This window comes from Lithobates pipiens, unplaced genomic scaffold, assembly GCF_037356315.1.
Source record: "Lithobates pipiens isolate NorthernLeopardFrog02 unplaced genomic scaffold, aLitPip1_a1.2 Scaffold_18, whole genome shotgun sequence".
Lineage (NCBI taxonomy): Eukaryota > Metazoa > Chordata > Amphibia > Anura > Ranidae > Lithobates > Lithobates pipiens.
The window spans coordinates 282,683,541-282,703,930 of record NW_027507758.1 but is presented as its reverse complement, the minus strand read 5'-3'; the positions used below and the strand labels follow the sequence as shown (position 1 = coordinate 282,703,930).

Sequence of the window (20,390 nt, the reverse complement as noted above, 5' to 3'; positions counted from 1 at the left end):
ACCCCAGTTCCTATGTTTTCATGCATAGTTGAGTCACTTAGCCTTGTTTCTATGTTGGAGGTATGGCTTTTTGGCCACAATTATTCCTTGAAGACCAGGCTTCTCCAGACAGTAGATGGGTGTACCTGGATCCCGCAGGTTTCCACCAGTTCTGTGTTGCTGGCACTGCTGGACATCTTATAATGTTGAAGAAAAGTAAGCATGATGTGTTTTTTATCTGCTGCATTAAATTTTCTTAGCCGACCACTACGTCTACAGTCTTCAACATTGCCAGTTTCTTTGTGCTTCTTCAAAAGAGCTTGAACGTCACATCCTTTTTTCATCAATAGGATTTTATTGAAAATTTCAAGGTAGAATAAAGAAAGAACAAAGTCCATAATATGAGGGACACATAAGCAGAGTTGACAACAAACTGTCAGTTTACAACATAATCATCACAATCAAATACAAATCATGGAAAAGAAAGATAACGACATATGATGATAAAAGTAACTGAAATGTCAGAAGGTGGTTTAACTCCTTCAGATCCGCGCTATAGCCGAATGACGGCTACAGTGTGGATCTGTTTTGCCGGGAGGGCGTCAATAGACATCCTCCCCTTTGCAAGCTGGCGGCGCTCCTCTGGAGGGCACGTGTGGCACACGTGACACACGCTGTGGTCACCTGAGTCAATGAGACTTGGGTGATCACAGATCCGAGTAAGGGGTCGTTCCCGACCCCTTACCAATGACAGCTGATCACGTGATGTAAACAGAGGATCGGTAATCGTTTTTTTTTCTTCTCACACCGACAGCGTGAGGAGAAAAAAAATCTGATCACCGACTCCTGTTGAAGGGACATCGATCCCTAGCAGGGAGAGGCGAAGCAACCTCATATGTGCCCACGGTGCCCACCAATCAGTGCCCACAAGTATATCAGTGCCACCTATCAATGCCCATGAGTGCCACCTATCAATGCCCACCAGTGGTGCCTCATCAATGCCACCTAGCAGTGCTGCTGATCAGTGCCCATTACTGCCATCTCTCAGTGCACATCACTGCCACCTATCAGTGCCCACCAATGCCAGCTATCAGTATTAGTGCTCTTCAGTGCCGCCTATCAATGCTCTCCAGTGCTGCACATCAGTGCCCCCCATCAGCGCCACCTCATCACTGCCCACCAGTGCTGCCTATTAGTGCCCACCAGTGCTGCCTATTAGTGCCCATCAGTGTCGCCTTATCAGTGCCCATTAGTGTCCCCTTATCAGTGCCCATCAATGCAGCCTATCAGTGCCCATCAGTGTAGCCTCATCAGTGTACATCAATGAAGGAGAAAAATTACCTGTTTGCAAAATGTATTTATTAACAAAATATAAAACGGTTTTGTATTTTTTTTTTATTCTGTCTTTTTTTTTTTTTTTTTTAAATAAAAACCCAGAGGTGATCAAATACCACCAAAAGAAAGCTCTATTTGTAGGAAAAGAAATATTAAATGTAATTTGGGTACATTGTTGTATGACCGCGCAATTGTCATTCAAAGAGTGACAGCGCTAAAAGGTGAAAATTGATCTGGGCAGGAGGGGGGTTTAGGTGCCCAGTAAGCAAGTGGTTAAGAACATTGAATCTTGAAACCCTAGTCTGCTTTGAAATCTTTGTCTGGGAGAGACCTTGCTGATGCAGTATAACTATCTTGTGTCTTGCTGCTGTGCTCAGATCTGCCATGGTGAATGACCTGTGACGTAAAGCTGTTTTCTACAACCTCGCCTTAGTAGCAGAGTTTGGCTTTTCCTCACACAGGTTAAAGACTCCTACATAGCTGTTTTTCGTTTCATTTAATGACTGTGTTTAACTCTACATATCAAATTGATGATAATTAGCAGCTGCCTGGTATAATTGGTTAAACATACACCCGACTCTACTCTTACAAAATTCCAGACTTTGTGCAAGTGTATGAAGTGTGCAAATGTAAGGATTGATGCTGGTCTGAAGCGAAAGGATAGTCACATCAAATGTTGATTTGATTTAGATGTTTCTTCTGTTCGCTCACTTTGCATTTTCTAGATTGATAACAATATAAATATATATTTTTGAAAGCATTCCTACTTTACAGCGTTTCTTCACACCTGCCTAAAACATTTGCACAGTACTATAAATAAACAAACTGTGCATCCATAGCATTGCACTGCAGGTTATTAAAATTCAGCTCCTCAGTCTTAAATTTCCCCCACTACGATGAAGGATGTCTCTGATATGATAGGTGCAGCAGTGCAAGCAAGTACCTCAAGCACATATTGCACCACCTCCAACCAGCGCTACATGCTTGAATCTTAAGAAGAACTAGTCAGGGTTTCACTGTGCATTACGAACAGCTTTTTTTTTTATATATTAGAGACATTTCTATTTCTACTCTCACCTACATGGTGGGATTCCTTGTAAACATCATTTCTGTAAGGGCAGGATCTGAGATAGCAGCCCATTTTTTTACATTTTTGCATAGGGACAAGGTGTGGTTTAGGTCTAGGCTTCCTTTCTTTGATAGTAGCACCCAGTTTGCATTGCTATGGCCATAATGGGTAAAAAAACAAACATATGACCTTAAATTTCCCCCATCTATTTTCTGCTGCTTGTCCTTGTCCTTGCTTTGTGTAAATGTCTGTTATTTTTACATAGGCAAAAGGTGATGTATAGGTTTAGAACTTTGTTATTAAAAGTACACAGCTTACATTGCCCTCCCTGTCCATTTGCTTCACCAGGGCTGAGATGAACTTACAAGGAAAAAATAAAAAATAAAGTAATAAAAAAATGACAAATTAAAAAATAATAATTAATAATCAGAAGAATTTGTATGCACTAAAGGTTGTTGTTCCCTGGCCTCTCCACCCCCGGCCCCACAATTACCCCCCTCCATATGCTGCTGCCTGTCCTTCCCCTTTGTTGTGACAAGGCAGGTAGCCTATGGCTGTAAATGCAAATGACAATCCATCAAGCCAGCAGTGGAGCTCTGGGTGCCACCACATGGCCAAGGCTGGGGATTGTTTGATGTAAACACACAGAGGGACCAAGCTTGTCCATTACAGCGGTTTTTACATATTTGATGAGCAATATACACGCTCTTTCTATGTGAATCACCAATTTTGTTATAATAAACAATTTTTTAGACCACTCAGACACTCAGATGGCGCTGTTTGTCTTCCCTTAGACTATGGCTGCAAACACCACTGCCAGAACCACATCACTCCTCCTCACTACCAGAACTACAGCACTCCTCCTCACCACCAGCACCCAAACTCTCCTCCTTACCTTCAGCACCCCAACTTACCTCCTTACTGACAGGACCCCTTTGTCCTCTTTGTATTTCTCCACTGCTTCCTGCTACATCATGGCATACCACATCCTGGTGGAGGGCAGGGATGGCCTTCTTCTGTAAAGTAATGAGCATTGATGCGTGAGCTTTTGGAAACTAATGGTGTCTGAATACCTGACACTGTGGTGTCACACGCCACAAGCTTGCATAAACCAGGCAAAGCTGGCATGACGATGCTAGGCATGGAGGTGAATTGGGGAAAACTTTGTTGAGGCTAAGGTGGGATTAGCTGAAGAGGAGGAATAGGAAAAGTATGCATAAGCAGCACTAGAATGGCAAGTGGCTGTTTTGCACCCTTAAGAAGTAGGAGTAGGAGCAGCAAAATATGTAAAAATATAAAGCGGCTGCTCTGCAGCCTTAACAAGTAGGAGGGGGAAAGAAATCAAGAAAAAAAAAAGGAATGTTTTGGAAAGGTTGACAGAGTTATGGTGATATATGAGCAGAAGGAGGAGGAAAAGCACAACTTAAAAAAAGTGGCTGCACTCCCGAGGAGGAGGAAGAGAAGAAGGAAAAATGCACAAGATCAACACTAGAAAGGAAAGTGGTTGCTCTGTACCCTTGAACAAGACAAGAAAAAGGATGCATTAGCAGCTCTAAAAAATAAAGTGTCTGCTTAAGAAAGAGGAAAAGGATGCATCTCTACTAAAGTTACTGTTATGAACCCTTGAGGAGAAGGAGGAAAAGGGCAGATTTGCAGTACTTGCAGGCAAGTGGCTGCTCTGCACCCTGGAAGTAATGAGAAGACAATGATTTTGTCAACCACTTAATTAGCTCCTTCTGAAATCACCACTAGTGAGATGAAAAAAAAACTGTTCCTTAGAACTTTCTCAGACTGCCTCTATGATATGTGCAGGCTCAAAGGATGATTTGGGGGTAGGGTGGGAAGCCTTTGTCCATAGGATTCAATGTTTAACTTTCAGATGCTTGTCCTTTCCCCTGAGCTGTGGGGTTTAGGACTAGAACTACCAGCATGCATTGCTATCCTTGATCATGTGTGCTTCCCCAGGGCAGGGATAGCCTAACACATAAAAAAAAAAAGAATAATAAAAATGTAAATAAAAAATATAAATACTACAACATTGAAAATAAATGTACATAACAGCAGCAAGCATAACATAAACAACCTACAGCCTATGATAGTTGATGTCCTCTTTCAGACCTTCTCCCCAATATAGCTTTTAACATTTGAAGATGTCACGTGTTGGGTCTCTGAGACAGGTGCCCCACACATCCAACTGAGTGCCCCTGGTCTCATGACTATGCAACACTTTTACACTTTTTTTTCTTTCATTTTTGCAGTGCCACTAACCTACCTCTCTCATCTTGCTTAACTCAACAGTCCAGCACAGAAGCTTGTATATGTGTGAGGAGAGAGGTTGGGGGGCTGTATCATGTGTGAAGAGAGGGGGGATGTGGGCTGCAATTATATGTAAAAAGGGGGATGGGAGTTGTATTATATGTGAAGAGGGGGGATGGGAGTTGTATTATATGTAAAGAGGGGGGATGGGAGTTGTATTATGTGTGAAGAAAGGTGGGTAGGGGCTGTATTATGTGTGAAGAGAGGGGGGGGGGGGGTTGTATTATGTGTGAGGTGAGCAGTGGAGTTATATTGCATGTTGGGGGGGGGCGCAATGGGGCTCCATTGTGTTAAAGGAGGTGGTCAGGGATTTGCATTGTGCATGATAGAGGCAGGAAGACTGTATTATTTGTGAGTGTGAGGAGAGGGGCAGGAATCTGCATTGCATGTGAGTGTGAAGGATGCAAGAGTCTCTATTGTTATTGAGTGTGAGAAGGAGGAAATCAAGGTCTGCACTAATTGAAAGCGGGGTAAATAGTGGATAAGTGAGTGCAAAGACGAATAGTGGATGAGGGAGTGCAGAGGTGAGTGATGACAATGGAGCAAAAGTGAGTGGAGGACAGGAAGTGGACTCTGAGCTGTGTGTTAAATGTCGGAGTTGAAGCATTTAAAGTGGTAAGCAGCAGTTTTTAGATTTTTTTTTTCATTTTTTAAGATGCGTTACATGAATGGGAACACGTAACAAACATAAAGGAAGCGTTATCCCAATATGGCTGCCAAAAAGGAAATTTAAGGTAACTATAAAAGACAAGATGGTGCTCTCTTAACTAAAGGAAAACCAGGAGAATTCATAAGTTATGTTTGAGAAAAACATTCTACATAAAGTCCTTGCTACAAAGTCCATCTGAGAAATAAAGATAATATTTCAAATACAAACACAGTTTTTTTTTATAAAATAGTTTTTTTTAAAGCTATATGGGTCATTCCAACATGTTTTTACTATGTACCAATATCTTCTTTAAAAACAGAATTGAAGGCATTTGATTGAATCCATCAATTTACATCCTCATGTGACTTCAAATTCTTCAACATTCAGGATCCACACGGTAGCCATTACAATTGTTGGCTTGTTATATTCACTAAATTAAGTGTTCAAGGCTTTGCTTTTATATAATTCTTAGAACAGGGATTTTTTTTTTGTTTTTTTCCAAGTATACTGACTTATGTAGTCACCATTAGGTAATTGAGGCCATCCACATTCCTTGCTTCTGTGAGGGTCACCGATCCAGTGTCTTCTGAAGCTGAACCCAGAATGCTAACATTTGTATCTGTAAAAGTAAACATGTTTTGAACATTTATTCACTGAAAGTCCAAGGAAAATGATCTAAATTAAAAAATGTAAACTATTTGATGAAAAATACTTCATGATAAAACATTAGCAGAGCCTTCAACAGAAGAAAATGTCTGCAATGTAAATTGAAGTTTTTTTTCTCTGCTTTCATGAGGAATTGGAATTTTTGTAATAAAAGATCTCTGCAATGACTTGACTTGTTATGAACACCGAGATACTATGTGGAAAAGACAAAGATTAAGACTTTATTGTGGTATAAGAGAACAATGTGCTTGTTAGATATAAGAGACATATTGGAGGATATGAATATATAGTTTTATTCCAACTTTTTAATTTACCATGGTATAACTGACAGCTGATAAGCTATACATTTCAGCTGTCTCTATGTTAATTTAGCAAAAGGAACATTATCTAGTAAACTTGTATGATAAATCAGTGGCGGTCCATCCATAGGGGGTGTATGGGCGCCGTCCCCCGCCCCTCAAGGCAGTCACAAAAAAAGATATATTTTTTTTAAACTGGCCCTTAAAAAAAAACTACAAAAAAAGGTCCTTTACTGCACTGTGTTCGGACGCCAGACACAGTGTGCCCCCAGACACAGTGCACTTATGGGAAGTGCCATGTCTATGTAATCATGAGACTGCAGACGCGGCACTTCATTTGCGGGCTTTTATTCTGCCCTGCGGCGCTTTCCGTAGTGCAGAGTAGCTTCCGCCCGGCGCTCGTAGTATCTATTACTACGGCCGGGCGGTTTGATTGACATCCGAGTTTGATGTTGCTTCCTGTTTTCTCTCTCCCATTGTGCCCGGGAGAGAGAAGATAGGAAGTATGAGAGGAGCAGACCCCTCCATCGCCTCTGTGGAAGGAGACACCGCAGGAGAGGACAACACACAGCAAGGTAAGTACCGCTGTGCTCCCACGGAGAACGGGGGGAGGGGGGTTTGATGTGACACAGGCAGGCTGCATTTGGCGGGACACAGGCTGCATTTGGTGGGACACAGGCTGCATTTGGCGGTACACAGGAGGCTGCATTTGGTGGGACACAGGCTGCACTTTCTGTGACACAGGCTGCATTTGGTGGGACGCAGGCTGCATTTTTTGTGACACAGGCTGCATTTGGTGGGACACAGGCTGCATTTTATGTGACACGGGCTGCATTTGTTGGGACGGACTCCGCTGGGGGCACCTGAAGTAAGGACAGACTCCGCTGGGGACACCTGATGGTATCTGGTGGCAGGCGACATGGCTAGTGACACGCTCAGGGCTCCAACTGATTCTTCATTATGGTGTGTTGAATGATTTCATTTTATATTACAATGTAATAATAGTAATAATGCGCTTCAATCATCCTGACACCATGCTGCTGACTGTTAAACATTCTAGAATACACATATTTCTATTGTTGTGTAGGATCTGGGCCTGCTGTTCCTCCATCCCTCTCTCCCTCTCCCTCCATCCCTCCGTCATCTCAGACGCTAACCACACCCCCTTACAGCCACGCCCATGATTTCTCTGAAACCATGCCCATTTTCACCAAGTGGGAGGGGTCAAAAAGGAAGAGCGGGGTCTGGCGCCCCCATCCTAAAACTTCACCAGCCGCCACTGCAAGAAATGATTGTGAAATGAACGCATACAATGAGAGATGTGGTGTTGTTAACAGCACTCTACCATATTAGCAGTTTTGATTTTTGGTCAGTAGTGATGGCCGAACGGTTCGCCCGGCGGTCGTTTCGCGGCGAATTTCCGACATTCGCGGTCCGCACGTTCGAACGCCTTTTTCCGTCGTTCGCCGCGGCGGACTTACGTGTTTAATGTATACAAGAGCTTTAACCTTTGGTGACACGTTTATCATGTGATACAGGACAGCCAATTGAGACATGACAGCACATGGACACTTGTACATTCCCCCTAACCTATAAATACACCCGATCCGGTGGCCATTTTACATTCTTTCTTCTGTTAAGATAGGGACAGGTTCCTGTGTGGAGTAGGGAGAGATAAACCACTAGCTATTTGGTACACAAAAGTTCTTTTCAGGACTGGTATAGGTGTTAGGTGTTGATAGGTTTGCTGTGCTGCTGATTCTTGCAGCAGCCTGAGTGTCTTTTGTTAGTTTAGAGAAAGGGAAAGGACGGTGTATGCTACAGGGACAGCCAGATTAGTCTTTCATCATCATCATCATCATCATCATCATTAGCTGTTACTATCAAGGTCCACAAAAGAGCTGTTCCAGTAACCACTAATCGTTCTCTTTTTTTGCCAATTTGTATAGGGACAGGAAGGAAGCAGTGTTGTCAGGCAGTGAGGGTAATTTTAAAGACTTGCTGTTATTATTAGTTCCACAAAGGTTCTTTTCAGGACTGGTATCAGTGGTACAGTAATAGGCTTGTACATGTATAATATTCTTTCTTCCAAATATAGAAAGGATATTATACTTGACTGCTGCCCTTCTGCTGCAGTCTGCTAAACATTCACAACTCACTTGTTCCACAAAAGTTCTTATAAGGACTGGTAACTTGGTATAGGGTGCTACGGTACATAGGCTTGAGTGCGGTACAGTCTGCTGTTCTGTAAGGACCGCTATCGGTCCACAATAGATAGGGTTGACGTGCACCACTGCTGACCGCTGCCCTATACTGCAGCAGTCCTTCAGCGGTATAGGGACTGACGTACAGTCTGCTAATCACTAACACACAACCTGCTTGTTCCACAAAAGTTCTTATAAGGACTGGTAACTTGGTATAGGGTGCTACGGTACATAGGCTTGAGTGCGGTACAGTCTGCTGTTCTGTAAGGACCGCTATCGGTCCACAATAGATAGGGTTGACGTGCACCACTGCTGACCGCTGCCCTATACTGCAGCAGTCCTTCAGCGGTATAGGGACTGACGTACAGTCTGCTAAACACTAATACACAACCTGCTTGGTCCACAAAAGTTCTTATAAGGACTGGTAACTTGGTATAGGGTGCTACGGTACATAGGCTTGAGTGCGGTACAGTCTGCTGTTCTGTAAGGACCGCTATCGGTCCACAATAGATAGGGTTGACGTGCACCACTGCTGACCGCTGCCCTATACTGCAGCAGTCCTTCAGCGGTATAGGGACTGACGTACAGTCTGCTAAACACTAATACACAACCTGCTTGGTCCACAAAAGTTCTTATAAGGACTAGTAACTTGGTATAGGGTGCTACGGTACATAGGCTTGAGTGCGGTACAGTCTGCTGTTCTGTAAGGACCGCTATCGGTCCACAATAGATAGGGTTGACGTGCACCACTGCTGACCGCTCACCTATACTGCAGCAGTCCTTCAGCGGTATAGGGACTGACGTACAGTCTGCTAATCACTAACACACAACCTGCTTGTTCCACAAAAGTTCTTATAAGGACTGGTAACTTGGTATAGGGTGCTACGGTACATAGGCTTGAGTGCGGTACAGTCTGCTGTTCTGTAAGGACCGCTATCGGTCCACAATAGATAGGGTTGACGTGCACCACTGCTGACCGCTGCCCTATACTGCAGCAGTCCTTCAGCGGTATAGGGACTGACGTACAGTCTGCTAAACACTAATACACAACCTGCTTGGTCCACAAAAGTTCTTATAAGGACTGGTAACTTGGTATAGGGTGCTACGGTACATAGGCTTGAGTGCGGTACAGTCTGCTGTTCTGTAAGGACCGCTATCGGTCCACAATAGATAGGGTTGACGTGCACCACTGCTGACCGCTGCCCTATACTGCAGCAGTCCTTCAGCGGTATAGGGACTGACGTACAGTCTGCTAAACACTAATACACAACCTGCTTGGTCCACAAAAGTTCTTATAAGGACTGGTAACTTGGTATAGGGTGCTACGGTACATAGGCTTGAGTGCGATACAGTCTGCTGTTCTGTAAGGACCGCTATCGGTCCACAATAGATAGGGTTGACGTGCACCACTGCTGACCGCTCACCTATACTGCAGCAGTCCTTCAGCGGTATAGGGACTGACGTACAGTCTGCTAAACACTAATACACAACCTGCTTGGTCCACAAAAGTTCTTATAAGGACTGGTAACTTGGTATAGGGTGCTACGGTACATAGGCTTGAGTGCGGTACAGTCTGCTGTTCTGTAAGGACCGCTATAGGTCCACAATAGATAGGGTTGACGTGCACCACTGCTGACCGCTCACCTATACTGCAGCAGTCCTTCAGCGGTATAGGGACTAAGAGTTTTGTCACAGGGTCATTTAAAAAATGACATGCAGAGGAAGAGGCAGGCCCTTCCGCAGGGGTGGTAGGGGTAGGGCAGGAGCAACAGGCTTGAGCCAAAGTGGGAAGTTGCAGAAGGTGCGTTCAATTACTTTAAAGGATGCACCAGACTTGGTTGAGTGGCTCGCTCAGCCTTACTCTTCTGCACCCTCCTCATCCTCTCGATCTGCACCCTCTTCTTCACTCTCTGCTATGTGCACCCCCAAAGACACTACCACCAACAACACGACCACCACCACCACCACCACATACCTTCCGCTTGAGTCACTGGAATTATATTCCGATCCATATCAAGAGGACATTTCTGATGCGCAGCCACTCTTGGTATTGGATCAGGAAGAGGAGGTAGCAACAAGCGCTACTCAGCAGTCTGACGCCAGTACCCAGATCAGCCCAAGGAGGAGGTTGGTCCCCGGTGTTGCTGCCTACTCCGAGATCTCTACTTATAGCGGTGGGGAAGGTGACGTTGATGATGACGTGTCTAGTGATGTCACGTGGGTGCCCACAAGAGAGGAAGAGGAGGGGAGTTCAGAGGGAGATATGGACCAGCAGATAGGGAGGAGAAGCAGCAATGACTTACATTGCACAGCAGGGACAAAGCAGACTGCAAATGTATCAGGAGCGAGTCATCGACCATGTACGGTCACATCTGGCGCTCCCAGGACACCGGCACATGGCTCCGCAGTGTGGGCTTTTTTTAACGTGTCCGCTGCTGACAATAGCGTTGCCATCTGCAATCTTTGCAGTCAACGCGTTAGTCGCGGTAAGCCCAATACTCACCTAGGGACGACCGCCTTAAGAAGGCACATGAGCAGCCATCACCGAGCCCAGTGGGAGCAACGGAACACACAAAGCCACACTGCAGGCTCTCACCGTCCAGCCTCGTCTTCTACTTCTCCTTCTCCTCTCTCCTCACAATTGTCCTCCACTCCACCTTCCATCACGCCAAGCTCACATTTTTCTGCAAAAAGGCAGGCTTCCGTGGGCCTAATGTTTGAGCGTAAAAAAATGATGATGCCGGATAACCCTCTTGCCCAACGGTTGGCGGCTGGCTTGTCAGAACTCATAGCCCGCCAACTACTGCCATATAAACTGGTGGACTCGGAGGCCTTTCGCAAATTTGTGGCCATTGGAACACCACAATGGAAGGTCCCAGGAAGGAAGTATTTCTCAGAGAAGGGCATCCCAGAGCTATATGGCCATGTTCAGCGGCAAGTGAATGTATCTCTGGCACACAGTGTCGGTGCCAAGATACATCTGACCACAGACACGTGGTCTAGCAAACACGGGCAGGGAAGGTATATCAGTTTTACTGCCCACTGGGTGAACCTTCTGACGGCCGTCAAGCATGTAACCCGTGGCACCCGTGTAGATTTGGTTTTACCGCCACGGATTGCATGCAGGCCTGACTCTTCTTCTCCTCCTCCTACTCCATCCTCCTCCCTCTCCTCCTCAGCTGCCTCCTCCTTTTCCGCTGCTAGCGTCTCTTCCACTGCACCGCCCAAGCTCCCCAGAACCTATTCCACATGCCAGGTGAGACGTTGCCATGCCGTGCTGCGTCTGTTGTGCCTGGAAGCAAAGAGCCACACTGGCCCGGCACTCCTTTCAGCTTTGCGTTCACAGGCAGATGAGTGGCTAACACCGCTCAATTTGACAGTTGGTAAAGTGGTGTGTGACAACGGTGCCAATCTGCTTAGCGCATTGAAACAGGGCAAAATCACGCACGTGCCGTGCATGGCACACGTCTTAAACTTGGTCGTGCAGCGATTCCTTGTCAAATACCCTGGGGTCCAGGACATCTTGCGGCAGGCAAGGAAAATCTCGGCCCATTTCAGAAGATCTTACACGGCCATGGCTCGCCTTGCTGACATTCAGCGGCGACACCATCTGCCGGTCAGACGTCTTATTTGCGATTGCCCGACGCGATGGAACTCAACCTTCTATATGCTTGATAGGCTGCTCCAGCAGAAACGTGCAGTTAACGTCTACCTGTATGAACTCTGCGAAAGAAACGGTTCTGGGGAGCTGGGTTTTTTTTCACCGCGCCAGTGGCTGCTCATGCGCGACACATGCAGACTTCTGCGGCCATTTGAGGAGATCACCAAACTGGTCAGTCGCAGCCATGGCGCCATCAGTGACATGGTACCTTATGCCTTCTTTCTGGAGCGTGCATTGCGTCGTGTCATTGATCAGGCTGTGGAGGAGCAGGAGCGGGAAGATGAGGAAGTCGCAATGCTGGATGAATTCCCAGGGGGGGCTACTCTATCTGAGACAAGTCAACAACAGGAGTCTGATGAGGAGTCAGAGGAGGATGGTGCCGGGGCGGATGAGCAGGAGCAAGAAGAGCATGCTTTAAACCTTTCTGGGATCCCTGTTGTGCGAGGATGGGGAGAGGAGAATGAAGAGGACGACATTATCCTGGATGATGAGCAGGAGCCAGGCCACCACACCGCTTCCACTTTAGTGCAAATGGGGGCCTTCATGCTCCAGTGTTTTAATAGGGACCCCCGTATAAAAAGCATGAGGGTCAAGGACCAGTACTGGGTGGCAACGTACTTAGACCCCCGGTACAAACACAAAATGGCGGAAATGTTACCGCCGTCGCAGAGGGCTGTCAGAATGCAGCACTTCCAGGCCTTGCTTCGAGAAATGCTGCATTCTGCTTTTGCGTGCGCTGGCAGAGGAGCAATTCCCACTCCCAGAGAAGGATTTGCGGGTACCAATCCAACAGCGCCTGCAAGAAGAGGCCGGTTTGAAGATGTGTTGGTGACTTCGGATATGAGGTCATTCTTTCAGCCGACCCATCGACAGGTGTCATCCGGATCCAGCATCAGGGAACGCCTAGACCGTCAGGTGTCCGACTACATTGGGTTAACGGCCGATGTGGACGCTCTGAGGAGTGATGAACCCCTAGACTACTGGGTGGGCAGGCTTGACCTCTGGCCAGAGCTTGCCCAATTTGCAATCGAACTGTTGGCTTGCCCCTCATCCAGTGTCCTGTCCGAAAGGACGTTCAGCGCAGCAGGGGGGATTGTGACCGATAAGCGTACTCGCCTAGCTCACCACAGTGTTAACTACCTCACATTTCTAAAAATGAATGAGGCATGGATCTCGGAGGAATTCAACACATGTGACCAGTAGACCATGTATATGTCTATAAACTATTTTTTAAATCAAGCACACAGACCTTCTTAATTCATTTGGCTCACTTCCTTGACCCAAAAAAGCACACCGTACTATATGCCCCTACCCTCCTCTTTGAAGAGGTTGAGCGGTGTCATATTTCTACTGGGGCTGCTTATGATATCCCTGTGCTGTGCTGACTTCTTCCTGGGGGTTCTTATTATGAAGGGATCACACTATCCCTGTGCTGTGCTGACTTCCTCCTGGGGGTTCTTATTATGAGGGGATCACACCATCCCTGTGCTGTGCTGACTTCCTCCTGGGGCTGCTTACGGTGCTGCTGTCAGTGCTGTATGTCACGGTGCTGCTGTCAGCGCTGTATGTCACGGTGCTGCTGTCAGCGCTGTATGTCACGGTGCTGCTGTCAGCGCTGTATGTCACGGTGCTGCTGTCAGCGCTGTATGTCACGGTGCTGCTGTCAGCGCTGTATGTCACGGTGCTGCTGTCAGCGCTGTATGTCACGGTGCTGCTGTCAGCGCTGTATGTCACGGTGCTGCTGTCAGCGCTGTATGTCACGGTGCTGCTGTCAGCGCTGTATGTCACGGTGCTGCTGTCAGTGCTCTGTATTACGGTGCTGCTGTCAGATGCCTCTATCACGGTGCATGTGTCATTCCGGTATGTCACGCTGCTGGTGATCATCTCCTGCACCCTCTTCTTTGCCTACCCTGGTCCCTGACCTTCCCTCTCCTCCATTGCCTTCATTAACTCCATAGTCCTGAATTGTTAGAACAATTTCCCAAATAAAATAAAAATGCTTGTAGTTATCGATCCCAAATTCACCTCATACATGTATTATGTCATTGTCCAGATGGTGGGACTACGTTTTACCCCCTAATAATTACCACGTGGCCGCAAATTCGACATGAAGGTTTGCAAAGTTCGCCTCCCATTGAAGTCAATGGGGCCCGCGGCGAACGGTCGGTTTCGCGAACATTTGGGTCCGTTCGCATTTCGCGTTCGCGAAACGTCCCGTCGGAAGTTCGTCCATCACTATTGGTCAGTATAATAATTCTTTATATCTTTTGACATGGCTGATTAATAATAGATTAGATCTTCAGGTCTATCCACACCATACTGCACTGTGCCACAACACATGCTCCGAGGCTGCAGTGCTAAAAATTGTGCCCTTTTCAGTAAACTGTAACTCACACTGTGCATTGTGGTGCACTGCACTGCCTTACAAGACAGGAGCATTGGACTGCCATTCAAAATTAATGGCACCCTGGCATATCAACTAGGGTTGCCACCTCATCTCTTTAAAACCGAACACATATTAAATGCACAGGTTCTGAGACTAATTTAATTCAGATAAGGCACTAGGTGAGTTTAATTACCACCTTAATCAGCCACAGAACCTGTGTAATTAATAACAAATTCATTTTAAAGGGATAGGGTGGCAACCCTAGTATCTACCCACATACTGAGCATTTCCACGTGTTGTGGCAATGTGCATGTGTGTTACCACAATGCATATGCATTAACAGGCCTGCAGATTTTTGATTTATTACTAAAATCATTATGATTGAGCAACAAGTGGAATGTCTGTAAGATAGTCCAGATCTAAGCAGTGGCCCCTTATTATTTTACTCTGATTTTGGGTGACAAATACCTATTGTGTATTTAATAACAAGAGTTCAAACAAAAACAAAGCATTTTATTTCTCATACGATGTGTTAAAAGGTATCCTTTTATTGTTGATAGTGCAACCCATGGTCTCGTTAAAAAAAAAAAAAAATATTAAACATTATTTTTATGTAGTAAGTCTAGGCATACTCACAATTAAAGCACAACAATAACCTAAGGAATACCAAAATTAGTAATTTAAACATTCAGGTCCAAAATTCTAAATATTTATTTGCTTATTTAAAATTTGATATTTTGTCTTGTCACTGGCTGCTTGTCAATGTTCTGTGACATAGGGGGAGATTTACTAAAACTGATGCACACAGAATCTGGTGCAGCTGTGCATAGTGACCAATACGTTTTTAGATTTAAGCCTCCTTTCACACTAGCCGACTCCAAAGTTGCGTGATTTTCAGCGCAACTTTGGAGCTTGGCTTTGATACGACTTCGAAGTGACTTTGACACTCTCTGGTATTGAGGTCATGTTAAAGTCATATCAAAGTAGTGGAGGAACCTTTTCTGAAGTTGCAGCAACTTCAGTAATGTCAATTGGAACGGCTCTCAGAGATACATGGTATTTCACATGTCCTGTGACTTGGGATCTCCTGCGAAGTCGGATCTTGTCGCACAAGCATGAAAGGAGCCCTGTTGTCAAAGCTTAATTGGACAAGCTAATGTTAGAAGCTGATTTGTTATTATGCACAGCTGCACCAGTTTTTGGGTGCACCAGTTTTAGTACATCTCCTCCATAGACAACCGTTTAGACAACAACCTCCTAGATATTTTGCTCGGCCATCAGAGATAGAATTTAAAGTATTGTCAAAAGTATAGGAAACGCCTGCCTTTATACGCACATGAACTTTAATGGCATCTCAGTCTTAGTCCGCAGGGTTCAATAGTGAGCTGACCCACCCTTTGCAGCTATACAAGTTTCAACTCTTCTGGGAAGGCTGTCCACAATGTTCAGGAGTGTGTCTATGGGAATGTTTGACTATTCTTCCAGAAGCGCATTTGTGAGGTCAGGCACTGATGTTGGATGAGAAGGCCTGGCTCGTAGTCTTCGCTCTAATTCATCCCAAAGGTGTTCTATCGGGTTAAGGTCAGGACAAATAATTTGGTGGAGGGGGGATTATAGTGCGGGGTTGTTTTTCAGTGATTTGGTTTGGCCCCTTAGTTCCATGAAGGGAACTTTTAAGGCGTCAGTATACCAAGACATTGTGGATAATTTCATGCTCCCAACTTTGTGGGAACAGTTTGGGGATGGCCCCTTCCTTACTTCTTTACAACATTAATGCGCACCAGTGCACAAAGCAAGGTCAATAAAGACACACATGAGCAATTTTGGGTGGAGGAACTTGACTGGTCCTGACCTTAACCTGATAGAACACCTTTTAGAATGAATTAGAGCAGAGACTGTGAGTCAGACATTGTCACCCAACATCAGTACCTGGCATCACACATGCACTTCTGGAAGAATGGTCAAACATTCCCATAGACACACGCCTAAACCTTGTCAAGACTTTTGACAATATAGTGTATGTACAAAAAAATCATGGGGCCAACAGAAGGGAAACCAACCAAGAGACATACTGATGGATCCACCCTGAGACAGTCCCATCCTGAGGTTCTTGTGGACACCAGCAGAGAGAATGGAACTTGCTTTATTTATAGAATTTTGTCTATCCTTGACAGCTGGATGAGTAGATGACAGAAGCACATGAAAATATTAAAATAATATTTTTAGCAATTTTTTTATTGTTTTAATGGCTTTTTAAATTTGTTTTCTGTAATCTGACTGTTAAATTTAAACTATGCCTAAAGATCTGCTTTACATAACTTTGCTCTCCATGTAATGATTCTAATTTAGTAATGGCCACCTCTCCCCTGCTAAAAATAAGTTAATATACTTATGTATTCCCCAGTTTCCATACTGCAGAGGCTGACATCACCATCCTTCTGTTGATATCCCAGCGAATGTCAAGTGGCCGAAACCTCACAACATTGCACTCCAGCAGAGAGCAGGGTCAACTAGTTACAAGATTTGGGCTATCCCTGGGATCTCTCCACAAAGACAAGGTGACATTTTTTTATTCAACTTAGAGCAAGGGGGAGGTGGCCCTCACTAGTTAAGCAGACCTTTCTATTTATGTGCAATGTCCATTTAAATCCTTGAAAAATGTCCTGAATATTGAATTTCTACGTGTCTTCCTGTCTTGAAAACAGCAGACTTTGCAAGCATATTTCAAGAACATGCATGCCTTTTCACCATCCTTGACATCTGCCATGGGTGAAGTTTTGTTTCATGAACCATTTAGTTCAAAACCCTTAAGGATTGGCTGTTTTGAAGCACGTAACCCATAAATGTACCCTATTTTCAACTTGCTCTTGAGGCGGCAACATTATAATAAGGGGTTCTAATTAAATCTTGGTATTTATTTTCCAGACACATGCCAGCCAACCTGCCTATGTTTAGAGCAGTTTCCTGTATAAGTGTATGGTGGTGATGTTTGCCTAAACAAAGCTGTATGAACTCATGATGATATTTTTATTCATGTATGTCTGTGTTTCTATTTTTGTCAGCTGATTGATCGTGGAACAGCTCTGACTGAGAATTTAGACATGAAGTGTGCTTCCGGGAAACCACTAAAAAAACTTGTGTTGAAACCGAATGACACTATGTAATATGGTTTTGATGGTGGTGTTAATGATTATAATAAGTTTATATTGGCTTATTGAAAACACACATGAATATGAAATTGCATGCAAGCAATAGTGGTTTAAAGCATATTGACTTGCAGCACTGGATCCTGGGTTTGGTGAATTCCTTCTGGGTTTTCTCCTTTTCAGAGTAAGATTACAGTAGCAATTTTAAAATACCGTATGTCTAAAATATCACTGGATTTTTTTTGCAAATGCACTGGCAAGTGTACCATGAACAATTCTTCATATTCTTTTCTTGGGAAAATATTGTTTTTGCTTTTGATTTTTTGATTTTTGCACTTCAGTGCTTTTAAGCCAGACACAGAGCATTGCTACCCCATAATAGGAAGTGTCTGAACAATAACCACCATGGCAAGATTACCAGGTATTATTTCATGAAAGTTGCAGATTTAAAAGATTTAAAAAAAATGAAATTGTATGAGCGTGTTAAAGACTTTATGAGATATTAGAGACTAAGTTTACATCTACATCCAAGCCTAACTCTGGGCACCCTTTTTATTACTTTCAGATGTCTCAATATATGTGTATCCCTGCCCTTTATTAACTGTTTGCTTTTATGAAAACTCGAATTACTGCTGTTTTTTGCTTCTCCCCAAAGTAAAAAGGGAGTTTTACTTCCAGTGGCTGTATCAGAGAGGTTTCTTTGAAAGACACCAGTGCCAGTGTCACGTCTCCACCCTCTCTGTGTCCTTTCCATTTACAAACAGGGGCCTGAGATATATATGCAGCCACATGGCTATATGTGGTGGGGCTTCATTGGAATGTCATACCAAAGTTCTATGGCTCAGATCTAGTAATGGCTGCTATGATAAACACATTAGTACTTGCCTATTATTTACTACACTATCCATGTATTGTCAGAAGCATAGATGCTCCAAACTTGAAATTGCCTGATCCCACACCAAATTCTAACACATGAACCAGTTAATTTATGTTTTAGAATATATGAAATGCATAGGTAAATAGTGAGTTACCTTCAAAGCCTGGATTAACAATGCCTTCTAAGTTCATCATATTCTGTTTGGGCCGAGTGCATCTTAAAGAGCAGCCTTTCAGGTCTTCAAGCTGTTTATGAATATGACTAAAGCTGGGTCTCTTTATCGGATCTTGCATCCAACACTTAAGGATCAGGTCCCAGCTGCAGAAAGAAAAAAAACTACCATTAATAAATGTTTGAGAATTATACACTTGTCTGCATCAATAGCCAAATGTTAAAGGCTAAGTGTACCTATAGTGAGGTTTTACGTAAGTACTTTTACATAAATGCTGTGAGAAAGGGGCCCAATAAGGGTAAGTGTAAGTGTTGCCTTAGTGAAGATACTTAAAACGAATTCCACCTTTTAGACAAACCTTCAAAATCTACCTAGCATCATTAAAGTAAAAAAGTAGCCTTGGCAACAACACTGCCCTTCGCTCTGGTGGGGTCTCCCCCATCAGATTCCCTGTATCCAGATCCAGTGATGATTTTTCTTTGTGCAATTACACCCAGTATCATTCAACCCACTTTCTGAGAGCCCTGATTGTCATGGACATTCCCCCCTAGGGCTGTGTTATCAAACTGGCCCAGGGGTCACAGTATTTCTGGACAATCAGGTGCTCCCACATCATTAGATGGGTGCCTTGATGTCAGGAGGAAGAACCACAGCTGTTGCCATTGGAGAAGAGGAAGGGCCCATAATTGCACTGGACTCAGCTGAAGACCAGGGGGAAAAAAGTTCAACGTTAAGTTTTGATATTTATATTTTTTATTTTTTTAAGAGGGAGCAGGTAATACACAAAAAGTTGGGCTTTAAATATATATTTTTTAAAGACTCTCTAACCCAACATTGAAAGGCCAGCACCAATAAAATGTGAAATTTCTCACTTGAAATTCTGATGTTAATATAACTGTGCACCAGGCCTTAATATAATAATTTTAAAATAAAGTAAATAAAAAGAAAGAGGGTTGTTTGAACAAAATGGTATTGAAAATGTACAGCTGTCCCCAATTGGTAGTTTGATAGCCATTTGTGATTCTAAGCCTATTTTTTTGTTGCTTGTGCCAGCTTTTGACAGGTATTTTGATTAGATTGCACTATTGTGTGAAAGGTTTATATTGGTTTAATGGGTTCACAAATCTGCCATTATTCTATACTTTAAAATGAATCTATAAGGATAAAAATAGGATGTTACCATTGATGTCTTGGTTTTAAAGATGCAGGTTGCAAACCTAAACCTAGATTTACTACTTAGTAAGTCACTGTCTTGAAATTAGCATGTTTATTTCAGGTTAGGGACTTAATAGGTGTGAAGGCAAGATTAAGATGTTAGCCCACAAGCCTGAACCTTTAAAGTTAAGTATGGTAGCATTTTTATTTATGTATTTTATATAGCCTTTGGTCTACTGGTTAGGTTGAAAGTTTTTGGACAGAAGTTACTCTTCCCTTCAGATAAAATCAGCTCTAAGGGTACTGGTAAAGTACCAGGTTAAATGGTTGAAAGACAGAATGTAGCATATTAGATTGCCATGGCTATGATCAGATTATAAAATTGGTATTGATTCATTCCTATCCATTATGTGGCACATAATGAAATGCTAAACTTTCTGTTTTTAATTCTAACTATTTGAATAATAATCTTTGGA

The 20,390-nt window shown here is 43.9% G+C and overlaps 1 protein-coding gene across 2 annotated transcripts in view; it reads right to left on the bottom strand.

Moving 5' to 3' along the window:
- Positions 1-311: 311 nt before the first annotated feature.
- ROS1 (ROS proto-oncogene 1, receptor tyrosine kinase) overlaps positions 312-20,390 on the bottom strand; it is a 259,981-nt gene continuing 239,902 nt past the window's right edge. For both annotated transcript variants that reach the window (XM_077487054.1, XM_077487056.1), the window contains 2 exons: positions 18,742-18,905; positions 312-5,967 (listed from right to left, as the gene is read on the bottom strand). In XM_077487054.1, the coding sequence (XP_077343180.1) occupies positions 5,861-5,967; positions 18,742-18,905 (271 nt within the window). In that variant the 3' untranslated portion in view covers positions 312-5,860. The remainder of the gene's footprint in view (positions 5,968-18,741; positions 18,906-20,390) is intronic.